This window comes from Megachile rotundata, chromosome 15 (assembly GCF_050947335.1).
Source record: "Megachile rotundata isolate GNS110a chromosome 15, iyMegRotu1, whole genome shotgun sequence".
Taxonomy (NCBI): domain Eukaryota; kingdom Metazoa; phylum Arthropoda; class Insecta; order Hymenoptera; family Megachilidae; genus Megachile; species Megachile rotundata.
Window position 1 is genome coordinate 14,077,166 of NC_134997.1, and position 15,047 is coordinate 14,092,212.

A 15,047-nucleotide genomic window follows, 5' to 3' on the forward strand; every position below is an offset into this window, starting at 1 on the left:
AAAACAAACCTTTTTTCCTCAATCGATAATAAGTCAAGTACAGAGCTGACATGCATTCTTATCAGCTGAATTAACGATAATAAATGAGGTAAATAATTAAGGTATATTAAGAGATACTCTGATGGATTTACGATCTAAAAAACCTACCCGTTTCTTAAAAGAAAACCGACGTTTCCGCTTATTAATCGCACAATACGTCGAAAACTTAGAAGGTAGTGTCGTCGAAAAACTTACGCTACTCGCAGCAGTCAGCTCATGCCGTTGCACGCGTGTGGAAGAGAGCTGCGTGGATCGCGAGACGTGATCGATGGATCGAGACGAAAACGAGGAGCACGATGATAGCTGGTGAGCAGCACGGGCCGCTAGGCGGTCACCACGAATACTCCGTTGTTCGAGCATCAAATACGCTCGGGCTAGCATGGCCAGCCGCACGAGAAGGGGAAACGGAAACGATCCTATGGCTATTCTCATGGTACACACTGATGTCCCGCTGTGTCGTCACAGCTCTCTTCATTCCTTCTCTCTTTTGCTTCTTTTCGGCCCTGGCTTGGGGATTCATAAACGGCTACGCGCCTTGTGTCTTCTTATCTGATAGACATCAAAGCGCCCAACCGCTTTGACCAGGCTTTTAAAACATTCTTAGGGCTTTTGGACCTTGGTACTGTGCTTTGGGTTTCAGGAAAATTACCATCGGCGTTAGAAATAATTAATAAGCAGTCTAAAGTTGCAGTGTCAAATGCATCGCATTATTTTATTTTGTCTATACTATAGTATCCTTAAATTTGTGGAGATATTACAATAAATTGACGTTGAGTAATTATTATATCATACAAATTCATGAGTCTGATTGTGGCAATCAGCAGATGACACCTTCGACCAAAGTCCAGTAGGAAAGATTTCGTAACTGAATAACACCGACGTTTCTATAAAAACATGATGATATCTCGATTATGCAAGTGGAGACAAGAAAGTCTTTTAACGAAGAAACGAGGCTAAACTTTATCCCAAATGTAAAAGGATCAAGGAAAAAAACATGTCTCCTTGACTGTGATCTTTGCTCGTATTTTTTTAACTATGCATAAATAAAAATTGCAGATATATGTAACAGGTCTCAGAATCTTTCCGATGGAAACCAGTTTTCGTAACTCGAACATTTTCACCAAATTGTCCACATCTTCACAGAACCAACATAAGATCGCGCAAGAATATTAAAATCTAAAATTAAAATTTCGATAAAAACTTTCTCCGAATTCCTCGTTTATCCCGATAATTTTAATGGCGAAGCTATTACATAGTCCCTGATCGTGTTACGAGTTCGATAGCCTTGAAAGTTTCCCGTTTCTGGGTCACGTTTGATTAGTATGGCACAATTACTACGAACAACGAGATCACGGAACGTTCTCTAGTTTCTATAGACCGGTCTATGAGCATGACTATAATTCTCTCCGGATTTATAGATGCGGGAGATTCGGAGGAGAGAACACAATGAACCGAAAACGTGTATAGGAGAACCTAGTTTAACGTTAGAACAGAGACTGTCACTTGCCGATCGAGCTATCGTGAACCGCTAGGCGGAGAAAGTATATTAACATCCGTATGTTACGCAACACACGCTGTATTACGATCGTTGAATTTTCACGTAACGTGTATGGTGATTGGTAGCAACCTTGGAACCGATGACATTGAGTATAGGTTCATTTTGGTATTTTATATTCCTAAATAAATTCGTACATCTTTATATATTTATATCCCTGAATTTATATATCAAAATCTCATTTACATCTCTAAGTTTATATATCTCCAGCTAATATTCCTTTTTGGTACTTTATTAATATCACATAGAAACAAAGTGATTCTGTAATGCAGAAGTTAGGTGCTTCGTTATTCGCAATAAAAATATTCCAAGTCATTTATAATGGCTGCCTGAAAGGAAGCGAGACTGGAGTATAATTACGGTATTATCTCAGGAAGCTCGAGTCGCTTTAGTACGAATGCGACGTTTTAATTCGTCCAGTTAACATTTCTACGAAGAACTGTTCTTCGTTATTCCGCTTAAAGCGACTATTCAATTACACGGAATAAGATTTTTCGTGTAAAATGTTCGAACTTAAGTTTCCGTTTAACTTAAAAATATGTGACGGAAAATATTTATGAACGTCATGCAGCATCGAACGCGAAATTCTTGCCATTCTTTTTTACCAAATGCTTGTGCGTCAGTGGAAGATTACGAGTGATCAAACGAATATCAGAAACTGAAATTTTCCGACGTTCCGCTTTCAACGAAGACAAAAGTGAACGACGCGGAAATCGTTTCTCCATGAAATATTTGCTAGTTTCGCGCATTCTCGCAAAACGCGTGTAAGCGCTAATTGGCAAAAATCGATGACACTAGATGGATTCCGTTACGCTTGAAATGCGATGCCGGAAATAACGAGCAGAAACAATTTCGCTCGATTCTTTCCTATAACCGTGGGCAAACGTTTATTCCTCGAAACGATTTTCATAATAATAATTTGAACTTTCTTTCAATTTTCTTGGTGTTCACTTTGCAATTATTATTTTTATACATTATTTTCGTTCTACAAAACTATTTTAACAGATAAAGCTTCTATGTACAATTATTATTCTTAATTATTACTAACTCTGAAACATAGAGTCACCGAAAAAGCTGATAATCGAAATTTATTTTTGAGGTACAGTAGATTTTGCAGCAAAATTATTAAATTCCTAGTATAGTGATAAAAATTTGATTTGCAATATAGACGAAGTTGCACGCACAAGGTTCATTCACTCGGTTCGGTGACGAAATTTCACGGACACGATTTTCGCAGGTATTGCTGACACATTCGATGCGAGGTATAGCAACTCGATCGAGTTCTCGGGTCATTTCACGTCTAAGTCATCTAGAGCACGGACCATTGGCAGCGACAACTTTTTCAACGACGTATCAGGGTTGTCCACGGTCCATCGAATGGAAAAGATTCACCGAAGAAACGTGCTCCCGAACGTAAGTACTCTTACGCTATATCGGGGCTAGTGTACCGAAAACGGAACGATACGATGCAACGAAATCTGAAGCTTCCGACAATTTGATAGACGTGGCTAATGAGAGAGAAATTTTCTACCAAATATTTTTCCTATTTGTTTAGATATTTTAGGAACCATGGATATAGAATGCGAGATTCCTTCGAAGGAACGTCTACCAATAGTGGAAGGCCAGTGCTGCGTGAACCTGAGCACGATTTCTGGGGAAGTTCATCGACAAACGAACGGTGCGGAAATTCATTAATATTTTTTGCTCGACCATTCGTCCGACCATGTACCTTCGTTCCTTTCGATGTGCTTTGATCCACGCATGAAATATGCATACGGCCTTTCGTTGATGGTCATACAATTTCCATTTCAGGAAAATCGATTGTGGATTCGGAACTCCGTAGGAACAGGAGTTCTCGCAAACGTGGCAACTGTTCCAACGAGCTGTTGTACGCGTTGTCGATTATGTGCCTGGCTACCTTTGTGGTGTACTTAATTATTACGTCGGGTACGTGTTCAATATTTTCAATTACAAAAGTATTTCAATTTGAAAGAATTAAAAAATGCAGAAACGAGTCCTATTTTGAAAACTGCTTTTCTCCAGGTTATTCATGTCAAAGTGTTCAAAACGTGTCGAATAAGGAAATCGATCAGAGAGAAGAATTGGCGTTCGACGTATCGGTACCAGAGGAACAAACAACAAAATCAATTGATCTTGATTTGCGCGAGTATTACTATAAGCATCAGCTACCCGATATGATTCCAGAGTTACGCGCGATCTTGTTGAACATAGATCAAAACCGTTTGAAACGTAACACCGGCTCGTATCCCTGTAACCAGAACACGGAACACTGTAAGACCGTTATCGATTCGATGTTGAGCATCGTTAATATCGTGAACAACAGTATACCGCATCTTCAGCCTTTTCTGGCGAACTTCACCTCGAAATCAAATTCAACCAAGTCCCAGTTTATAGAATTGGTCGAGTGCTTGCAGTGCAAGAGCGGCCCTCAAGATATTGCTGACCAGACGACCCAAGAAAATATCGACAATGGGTTCGAACATTTTGATCACGCTCAGATCAAGAACAACGTTGAGGTAGTCAACAATTTGTTAAACGACGAGGATCAGGATGATCAGAACAAACATTCGAGCAGTAATTCGGTGATTTTCACCGCTTACGAGGAACAGAGTGCGAAAAAGTCGACGGTATCGATTCTTGACAAGTCGGAAGAATATTCCGGTGAAACAACCGAGGAGGCACGGACGACGTCGACGATCGAAACCACGGGATATGGATCAATGTCAAAGGAAACGGAAGTGTATGCCGCGGCGACGAGTACGTCAACGAGTATTTCTGCATCGAGTGCATCAACGACCAAAGCGGATGAAGCAACAACCCAGACGGAGAGAATCGATGATACGATGTGGTCTACGATTATCGCGAACGCTATGGCCAAGCTAGACGGAGACAACGCGACGGAAACTACAAATGACACGGTGCATCCTTCGGACCAAGGTCATGGCGAATGGAGCGCTGCGGAAAGGGAAGGTGAAAACGGTAGATGCATTATTTATTATGTTGCCGCTTCGAATGCTGAAGGCGTCGTGAATCATTACCACCTTTCAATGAATGCTATATCAATGATTCTAATTCGTGAAATTTAGACATCCAATAATTTAAAATATCTGTCTCCATCTTTATTTTCAGCTTCGAAGAGTTCCAGAAAATCAAACGCGAGCGCCACTAAGGAGAGGATCGTCTTCAACGATCAGTTTCAAAACAAGCCCACTATGGACTCGGCTCCAGGCATGATCCCCACTGCAGAAACCATGAAATCGACGCAACAACTGCAACTGACCCCAACGATGTCCTGGATGCCCTATCAAGTCTGTTTCTATGGGCCATCAATGGGTGCCACGAAACAGTCGGCTCCAAGTCAAAGCATGTACCCAGCATCCTCGCCAGGAGCGGCTTATCCGATACCCATGTCACAGCAACGACCGAACAACCAAAACCCCATGAATCAACCCGCTAACTACTTCCAAGTACAGGCACAATCCGTCCAGTTCTTACCTATGCAGCCGTTTCCAGGTAATTTTGGTGCTCAAAGACCTGGACCCACTGGTCCTGGGCCCCAGAGCTTCCCCATGTTCCCTGGACATCAGATTCCCAGCGGCGGAGCGAATCCATCTGCAAAGTCGTCTTATTATTGCACTTATATTCCCGCTCCAACTTTTCAATTCCCGACCATTCCTGGAGTATCGGACTATCAAAGGTCTTCGGATAAAGAAGATGGCTCGAAAGAGAAGGGTAAGAAGTCTAAAGGTAAGAGGAGTACAGGTGTTGATTTGAAAGGTGCCTTAAGTATCTTATTTATTGCTACAGAATATCCAGAACCGTGTCCATTTAGCATGATTCGGTGCGGAGATGGAAAAAAATGTATACTGAGATCACAGTGGTGCAATGGTCAAGTGGATTGCATGGACGCCAGCGACGAAACCACGTGTTCCTGCAGGGACCGAATATCCCAGGAGCGTCTTTGCGATGGTTACTTTGATTGTCCTCATGGAGAAGACGAATTGGGATGTCTGGGTAAGTGCATCTATCTTGATACAGTCAATTTCGTGAAACCGGTTATTCGGATCAGAGTTTGTCGTTTAATTTTCAAATAAACTACACGAGTATATTTGCTGCGAGTGGATTTCTTTTAGAGATGTATCTTCGTCATTAAAGTTTATGAACTTATGTTTGTATCATTTATAATGAAAAGCTTTTACTTTGAAAGATATTTTCTTCTATCGTACGTTTTGATTTCATTCGCTTGCGCGATAAATTAATGTATACGGTTTTTCTGAACTGCTTTACTGATTACATGACTTCCCGGCGATTTACGTCTGTAATCAAAATGTTATGACAGTTCAAGAGAACATTGTGTAAATTAATTAAGTATACAAGCACCTGTTATGCAAGCAATACTTTTATGCGATTTGAATCAGAGCGCACATTCAAAATAGTACTGCTATTGCCACCTAGTGACGAAAGTATACACTAATTAAAAGATGCGCCTGCTGGCGGTTTTCGGAATTAAATTTCGTGCACTTTTTTAAATTATTTATATCAAATTGGTGACATAGAATGTTTTAGTGCACCGTTGCATAAGTCATTAATTTTGTGAAGAGTAAAAATGCAAGTCTTGCCATCAGCTTTAGCGCTCGCCGCTAGATGGCATTGGCATTATCTTTTCAAAAATGCTAGTTGCCATAAAGAAAACACGAAAGTAAAAGAAATAACAATCTTTCAGGTTGTCCAAAAACCTCGTTCAGCTGCAACGACTGGAATAAACGATTCTCCCCCGACAACTGTCTTCCATTATCTCAACGTTGCGATGGCATAGAACAATGTTCCAATGGAAAAGACGAAGTAGACTGCAGCGTACTAACACCCTCTTACATCGGTGGCAAAAATGTAACAATTACTATAATTGTTCACCAAAAATTCTTTATAATCTTTCGCTAAATAATTGCATTTATTAGGCGTTTATGACTGGTTACACCAAAGGGTATCTGCACAAGAATTTCAATGGTCAATGGTATCCCGTGTGCACGGCAGTCGACTCCTGGGCCAAGGATGCCTGTATCGCTGAGATTGGAATCGAGATAGAGTAAGTCGAACTACAAAGCTTTCGAATCCTCGGTAAACCACATCTCTAGAACTTTGATTAATCCTTACAGCGAGGTGCCCACAATCCAAATCCACTCGATGTCAGATGACGTTTACCAGGGGCCTTTTCTGACGGAAGTCGACGGTCAACCAAAGCTGATTCCCTCTTGCATGAACACGGCGGTCTACGTAGAATGTCCTCCCTTTGCTTGTGGTACGCCGGTAGCACAAAATTCTCTGCAGTCAACTTCCGAAGAAACGGACCAGAGCTCGCGATTGCTCAGTGGAATGCTGCGACCATGGTCCGAAAACGAGATCGATTGGCGAACCAACAATGACAGGAACAGTAGCAAAGAGGATGACATCGTTGGATCGCAGTTGCGGGTCGTTGGTGGACGCGCCAGTCAACCAACTGCTTGGCCATTCTTAGTGGCTATTTACAAAGATGGCCGATTTCATTGCGGTGGTATCATCTTGAATGACTTGTGGATTCTTACGGCTGCTCATTGCGTCGATGGGTCAGTTTGCAGTTATTTGCTAAACTTATCAAAAAGTAATCAGTAAGCCATCATGAATGACCATTTCATAATATGTAGGTACAAGGGTCATTACTACGAGATCCAAGCAGGAATGCTCCGACGATTTTCTTTCTCCCCGATGTCGCAATTCAGAAAAGCGAGATACGCGATTGCGCATCCTAGCTACAGCGGCAGAGACATGACTAATGACATAGGGATGATCATGCTGGACGATTCTCTACGTTTCAATCGATGGGTGAGACCTGTCTGTCTACCGGAAAGAGACATCTTGGGCTCCATGTGGCGAGTCGAACCGGAACCAGGCTCCACCTGCCTGGCTATAGGATGGGGTGCTACCAGCGAACGTGGTCCAGATCGTGAGTGAATACAAATTCAGAATGCGAATAGATCGAAATAAGTATTCCATGTTGATAATTTGCAGCTGATCACTTGAGAGAAGTCGAGGTGCCCATATTGAAACATTGCAAGTACGAGACTGATCAAATCGCGGGTACCATTTGTGCCGGATATCCTCAAGGAGGTCGTGACGCGTGCCAAGGGGACAGTGGGGGTCCTCTGATGTGCAGGTCAAAATTTAACATTTTTCATCCGTTTGTCAATGGAGCCACTTTTTCTTGATTATACTCTACGGTAATTTTGTTTGTAGAAATCCATATTCACAGTCGCAGTGGTACGTGGCAGGCATAGTTAGTCATGGAGAAGGCTGCGGTCGTCCGAATGAACCTGGTGCCTACACGAAAGTCAGCTACTTTCTCAGCTGGATCAAAGAAGTTTCCAGTGAGTTTCAGAGGCTTCTAGGATTAATCGAATAAAACCTAATCCAATTGTGCATCTTTAGACAGCTCTTGGATACCTCCTCTGAGACGAACTCCACTGACAGAGTGTCCAGGATTTAGCTGTAAAGGTGGATTAGGTACATGTTTGCCTGCCGCAGCTCGTTGCAACCGGATAATCGATTGCTTGGACGGGGAAGACGAACTTAATTGTCACCTCGACTGGAATCGTTCCTTCTCCCGAAAGGTTGACGATATCGATTCTGATACCACTTCGTCACCGGTAGACAGTTCTACGTCTCAGCAAATTTTGAACGGTGAGTTCATCGGTACACGAATTGTCAATTTCAGTATCGATAAAGGTCAAAATGCTTTAGATACCGAGGTGTTCGAGGCGACTGATCGAACGTTGATTACGGAGGAACAAAACAACGAAGTTATTTTTGATAACACTTATAAATCCACAACGTACAGTTCCATTGAATCGGAACCCAGTACTGTGGAAATTGATTCTGCGATAGATGTTCCGACAACGTTCACGTGTGGAAGGTACAGATTATATTTAATAAAACTGCACAACCTTTAAATTAAATAACTGTTGACTCAATGAGCTCGGTAAATGACTTACTAAATAAATTCCATCTGCAATTCAACATCGATCAAATTAACAGGTTGCTTCAAAGTATTCCCATTAATAAAAGATGCAACAGAGAAGCGGATTGCGAAGACAGCACCGATGAAATGAATTGCACTTGCAAAGACTATTTGTCAAACTTGAAACCAACCGCAATTTGCGACGGATACTTGGACTGCGACGATAAAACTGACGAACAAGACTGCGGTAAGATCAAACTTTTCCTTCGAGCTTTCTAAAACCTCATGGCTATTTGTCTTGCAGAAATCTGTTCCAAGGATCAATTTTTCTGCAAAAACAGTCGCGTCTGCATTTCGTCCTTCCAGAAATGCGACGGGCATTTCGATTGTAAATTTAAGGAGGACGAATTGGACTGCTGTGAGTCTTCGATTTGTAAATAAAAATTAAAAATTTGTATCAGATGAGAATAATATACAAAGATTGACTCCTTCTATCGATAGTTACATTGACCGATGGCCACCATGTGTACCTGGACGCGGACGAGCGGCCGTTTTTAAACACGCACGGTGTACTAACTCGAAATGTCGATGGTAAATGGCAAACGACGTGTCACAAACCAAAAATGCTTAAAAATCAATGGTCCCCCACGCTCATTGGGCAAAACATGTGCGAATATTTCGGATTCCAGTAAGTCTCCCTTCGATTAGACACTTCTTAAAGCACCATTGACTTTAACGAAATTTTTTTCACATAAAGGGGCATGAAATCTTCCTTTTCGATTACCGTAAAGAATGTAGAGATGGAAACAATAAAATGGGACAAGGAGAACGCGACACAACAAAACATTCCAATCCCCGTCTCTCGGGAAGAAGAGGATAAAACCTGTCCTGGACTTAACATTCGCTGCACACCGGTTTTCAGCAGTAGTATAAGCACGTACTTGACTATAGATTCCAGTACTGGAAACCACGTTCACCTGTGGCCGTGGCTCGCCGCCATCTTTGTGGACGGAGAATATCGTTGCTCGGCGTTGCTGTTAGACCATCACTGGCTGCTCTCCGCTTCGAAATGCGTCGAAAATGTCAGGCAAGTAGCTTTATTTTTATACTAAACTGTCACGAAGTGTCGAGTGATTGTTCGGTTCTCGGGTTTAATTCGATGAGAGATAACACGACTACTAACTTTCAGACTGGATCAAAATTATGCTACAGCTGTGCTCGGTTATGGTCCATTGTTCCGACACGTGGATGGTCCTCATCAAACGGTGTCGACAATCGATGAAGTGCAACACGTGAATAATTCGGAGTCTGTTCTGTTACACTTGAAACATCGAGTGGACGTCAGTCGTCACGTGCAACCTCTGTTTCTCAATAAAACGTGAGTGCAGAAATTACCGAGAGGAAAGAACTTTCTTTATACCATGAAATAGAACTGGAGTGCTAACTATATGTTTCAGGATATATTTGCCAGGAGTGAACGACACTTGTGTGGCTGTTGGAACAAATGAGAAGTACGAAACGCAGTCGATCTTCTTGAAAACTGTTTTGCAAAATTGCAAAACTTGCCATCGATGCTTCGTAAATTCTTTAATCTCCGAATGCTCGGTAAATTTCGACAGTTTGATAATATCAACTGATAATACAGATACCAGTGAAATTAATTTTTATTTGTTATTCAGGAAAATGAAACATCGAATTGGAGTGGAGTAGTATTTTGTCAGGGTAGAAAAGGATGGTATCCTGCAGCCACGTTCCAGGACCACGAGGGTCCTTGCAGTTTCCGAGAGCCTCAAACTTTAACAGGCATCGATCACATAAGTCCTTACTTAGTGGAAGCAATAGGTAAAACTTTTGGTAAAAGAACTTTTCAAACTAATTACTCTGTTAATCAACATAAAACATTAAATTAGATGGTAAAAGACAATCGATCGAGGCAACTTGCGAAGGTTTTCGATGCAGCATTGGTCAGTGCATTCCTAAAGATCGAGTTTGTGACGGTGTACCTGACTGTCGAGATTCCTCAGACGAGAATCCAAAATATTGCGAAGAGCTTCGAGACAATTGCGAGAATAGAGTAGATGGTTGCAGTAAGTGATACATTAAGTTCTATTAAATCCACAAAGCTACAATACACTAGTCGCGTATATTAAATATTATCTTCAATCGATAGATTGCGCGAAATCAGAATTACGATGCGGAAACGGAAGATGCGTCGACAAAAGTGCATTCTGCAACGGAGTAATCGATTGCAGCGACGGATCCGACGAACCCACGATATGCACCTGTGCACACTACCTGAGATTAACAAACCCAGGGAGACTATGCGACGGTGTACGCCACTGTTACGATAAAACTGACGAGTCTCCAGAACTTTGTCCTTGTGGAGGCGACAAACTTAAATGTAGAACGTAAGAAATTGTCCACGCTGCAATACTTCATTAAAAATTTGTAGAGTCATTAACTTTGCGATGGTGCAATTAATTTTACTTAGAGATTGACGTTCTACTTTTTGAAGTCTAGAACTTCTGTCTGACTTTACTGTTTGTATTGTATTTCTAATGAAAGTTAAATTAGAAATATGTATTTCATAGGAACATTGGCAACGATACTTGCATCCCTCAGGACTTTATTTGCGACGGGGAGAAAGATTGCATAGATGGCGAAGACGAAGCAAAGTGTAGAATGCTGAAACAGTTCTCGGACGATAGGTGAATTATACGGATTATAGATTCTCGTTATATTGCCTCTGCTATGTATCTCAATTATTCTACTAATAGAGAGACTCACCGAAATTGTGACGATAATTCGTGAAAATTGTGTGTTTAATTGCAGCAATGGATCCGGAGAAGTAATTCGACAAAGTTACGGTGTGTGGCATACCGAATGTTTCCCAAATCCTATTTCGTCGGAGGAGGCATCAAATTTGTGCGAAGAGATGGGATATTCGTCAGGAGACATTAGCAACGAAACGATAACCACCGAAGAACTGATGATACCGAAGCGAGACGAATTTTACCTAGTCAGACTGAACTATTTTTCCTGGATGACGTTAAGAAACGACAAACCATTGATCACGCTAGTAAAATCCAACGATACTTGTCATCGTGCTTTCGTCGACTGCATTTGAACCACGAATCAAATTATAATTTATAACCTTCATAATTTATTTCGTATTTATTATAAAATAACTTTGTAATTTCTATTTTTCAATAAAAATCGTGCATTGAAAAGTTTATTGATTCAAAATACAATCCCTAATGTAGCACCTATTTTCAATACGCCGTAATTTTACCAATATGCAACACTTTTCAATTATTTAACCTGGTTAAATCTGCATCACCGCGTTAAATTACACCGGAATTTCGTAATAATATGAAAAGAATCGGTACACGAATGTCTGCGATCAGTCGTACCGATCGAAATTAAAAGCCGCGTTACGCAATCGCGTTGTCTTCGAAGACGAGGAGAAAAAAGAAAGAAGAAAGAAAAGGAAACCAAGCGTCGATCACGAAGAGAAGGGGAGGAAAGAATGTTACAAATGGGGTCGCAGCCGTTGAAGGTAAACGACTGCGCCCTGCTCCTCTTGGCGAACTGCCTTCACGCGTCGAGAACCGATGGAAAACACTCGTCCATTCACATTCTCTGGCTGACTAATTCGTACGGTTGTCGCGAATGTGACCCACGCTGTATTCGCCAACAGATGACCCACGATTTAGCCTCGTTACACCGAACAACCGAGAATGAAACTTTCAGAAACACTCGGAGGAAAGGCTTGCACCCAACATTCCTCGAATAGCAGTTAACGAAATGCCTATTTCCTTAACCGCGGCAAAGCAATAAGAGGAAAAAAAGAAAGACGGTAAACGTTTTCCGAGGAACAACGCAAAGTGCAGTGATCTTGAATCGCATTACATGCTTCCTGAACGTCGATTACGAGGAAAGAAGGAAAGCGAGGAAAAAGGACGAACAAAAGAACCCTGACGCATCTATGATCATGGAGGTTCGAGAAGACCACAAAGATGGCTGCCAGCTAGCCAACGACGAGGAACTTTTCTTCGGATGGCTCGTGCAACGCGCCGATTATGTAATCAACGCGGCTTACTACGAGTACGTGTAATTTTGTTCCAAGAAGTACCGTTGGCTCTGCTTGCTTCACTGCCCGAGGTGTTTCGTTTCCTTCTGCATCGACGTCTCGTCGACGGAAAAAGATCGATAGAGGTTGAAACGTTTAGAAAGTCTTTTTGTTTTCTTGTGATCTTTCAAGCACATTACGAAGGTGAATGTCTGAGAAATAAGCATGCGAGGCATCAGCAGGAACGATCGAGTGAAATTATTGAACGGTATAGGATGAAGCCCGGAACGCGGTTAATTGTTACGGAAACCTTAGAAGTATCGTCGTTTATTCCCAATATTCGTCTATAACTTTGTATCGATCGTAAGAGTCCGGAAATATCGATTGCTTCCATTACAAGGGAGGAGAATGCTAATGTTCTCTGTAGAAAACGAAACTGGCTGCCGCAAAAAACGCTGGTAAATTAGTAACGAGATCAGTGGGATCAAATATGGACCAGAAGAATTTCAAGCAATTTGGGGCATCAACCATGCAAAAGTTATTTCATTATCATCGAGTATCGGTCGTCAACGAAATCCCAAATTTCAGGTTTTCAAACGGCAGCTTATGATAGCTTTCTCCATCTCGACCAGGTGGATAAAGAATTTGTCGGTCGAGCATGAAACGACTAACGCTGGTTCGGATTACGGTATAGGTGAGCGTGTGCCATTGGTGGGTGACAATGACGATACCGAAAAGGCACTATAAGTATGCAAGAAGGCGAGGCTCCGCGAGCCTGATGGAGGCCGTAGTCCGAGCGGCAGGAAGCTGCCAAGTGTAACGGTATCGGAGTCTGACTGCTCGCTCGCTCGTTCACTGCCGATGCGTGAAGCGTTCACGCGTCGCGAACGATTTCGCCTGCTCGATGAATATAGGTAAGCCAGCTTTTCCGCATCCGGAGCTTGTTTCGTCGTCCGCAATTTCATTTCTGCACTCCGGTTCAACGTACAACGAGCAGAACGAAGCGTTCCGACTTGGTTTTTTTATGTGATCTTGAAAATTTTTCGCTTTTCGAAAGGTACGATTTCCATCCGGTAACGGAAAACGAAACGGATTAACGAGAGAAGCATAAACGCTCCAGCGATTAGGAGAAAATATGATAATCGCCCGGAGGTGTTTACTCCGCGTGAATCGTAGAAATCTGTCTGCGCTATTCGAATGCATCGCTGTTCGACGTATACAGTTATTAAACGAACGTGCTTCATTCCTCGCGCGTACTACGGACCTTTACCACACGAACGGAAGCTTTTCCTTCGAAATTTCCGTGATTCCGTTCTCGTTTCCAACGGAGGTTCATTCCGAGTCACCGCGAAAGAGACACACTTATCGCGAATAGTAAAAAAGAACTCCGGCATGAGTTAGCTTTCAAATTACACCGATTAGTGTCTTTTGAAAGTTGTTCTGTTTACGTGTAACTACGATCGAGTATCGTGAGAAAACTAATATTAACTTTCTCGGTATACGGGCTCCCGCTTAATTCTATATCATTCCCAATGGTTATCATTATTCGAGACTTTGTAACAAATTGTAGTCACGTTAACGATTAGAAAAATTTGAGGGAAGGATAGGAGATTCCAGATTTGTCTTTGATTCGATACAATATGCAACCATGGCGACACGATTAGGCAGTTTTGGCAGGACGTCGACCCGCGCGAGAAACCGTTCGAAACGCGTTGTCCGGCCCGCGTACAGGTGTACACGTGTACGTGTGTGTCCACGGCGTAACGTGTGCTACCTTGATGAACAAGGCTGTGCGAGAGAGCCGCTTCTCGATCTCTTTCTCTCCCTTTCTCTCTCTCTCCCGCTTTTCCCTCGTCCCGCCTTGCATTCGTGTCCTACAAAACTCCTGGCAAATTAACGTCTGGGCATTTACGACGACCTCTTTATTCCCGAGTACATGCTCGAGAATGTGCGCCTCCTCGTTCAGCCGAGGAACACCGAAGACCTAAATCCTGATCGATGAAATTCGTTAGGGAACCGATATTCTATTCTCGACTGCTCAACGAATTCATTAACGCGTCGAGAAAATTAATCTTTGACTCGCAAGTAGGGTGATCAAACGATTGATATCCAAAGAGTTAAATGTAGCTTTTATCCAGGTTTATGACAAAATTTGTTAACAAATATTCGTGTTAAAAATAGCAAAGATTAATCAAATACCTCGACAGTCATTCAGCCTGCCATTCCTCCATTCGTTCCATACCGGATGTCTTCATGGTGATCTCTGGAAGAGAAAAAAAGAACATGTGAGTCATGAATTTTTATTCAAACCTATGCTTACTGGTGACGTAACGCAACGACAAAGAATTAAAAATTATCAAACTTAATCGTTC

The 15,047-nt window shown here is 42.1% G+C and overlaps 1 protein-coding gene across 7 annotated transcripts; it reads left to right on the forward strand.

Annotated features, from left to right (window-relative positions):
• Positions 1-337: 337 nt before the first annotated feature.
• Positions 338-11,833, forward strand: ndl (serine protease nudel). Of its 7 annotated transcripts, none has more exons than XM_076540059.1 (26): positions 1,932-2,693; positions 2,832-3,007; positions 3,150-3,272; positions 3,407-3,541; positions 3,638-4,594; positions 4,745-5,362; positions 5,423-5,629; positions 6,339-6,502; positions 6,571-6,698; positions 6,769-7,215; positions 7,294-7,592; positions 7,658-7,802; positions 7,883-8,013; positions 8,075-8,326; positions 8,372-8,558; positions 8,681-8,850; positions 8,908-9,021; positions 9,105-9,291; positions 9,361-9,690; positions 9,793-9,981; positions 10,034-10,208; positions 10,283-10,445; positions 10,514-10,690; positions 10,774-11,011; positions 11,195-11,311; positions 11,436-11,833. In XM_076540059.1, exons 3-26 carry the CDS (start codon positions 3,164-3,166, stop codon positions 11,728-11,730), a joined length of 5,934 nt encoding a protein of 1,977 aa, XP_076396174.1. In that variant the 5' UTR covers positions 1,932-2,693; positions 2,832-3,007; positions 3,150-3,163; the 3' UTR covers positions 11,731-11,833. The 7 variants fall into 7 exon arrangements, with proteins under 7 accessions (XP_076396171.1, XP_076396174.1, XP_076396175.1 ...); XM_076540060.1 differs by having other exon boundaries at positions 1,938-2,693; positions 8,387-8,558; XM_076540056.1 differs by lacking the exon at positions 1,932-2,693 and adding an exon at positions 338-472 and having other exon boundaries at positions 8,075-8,558; positions 10,061-10,208.
• The last annotated feature ends 3,214 nt before the right edge of the window (positions 11,834-15,047 follow it).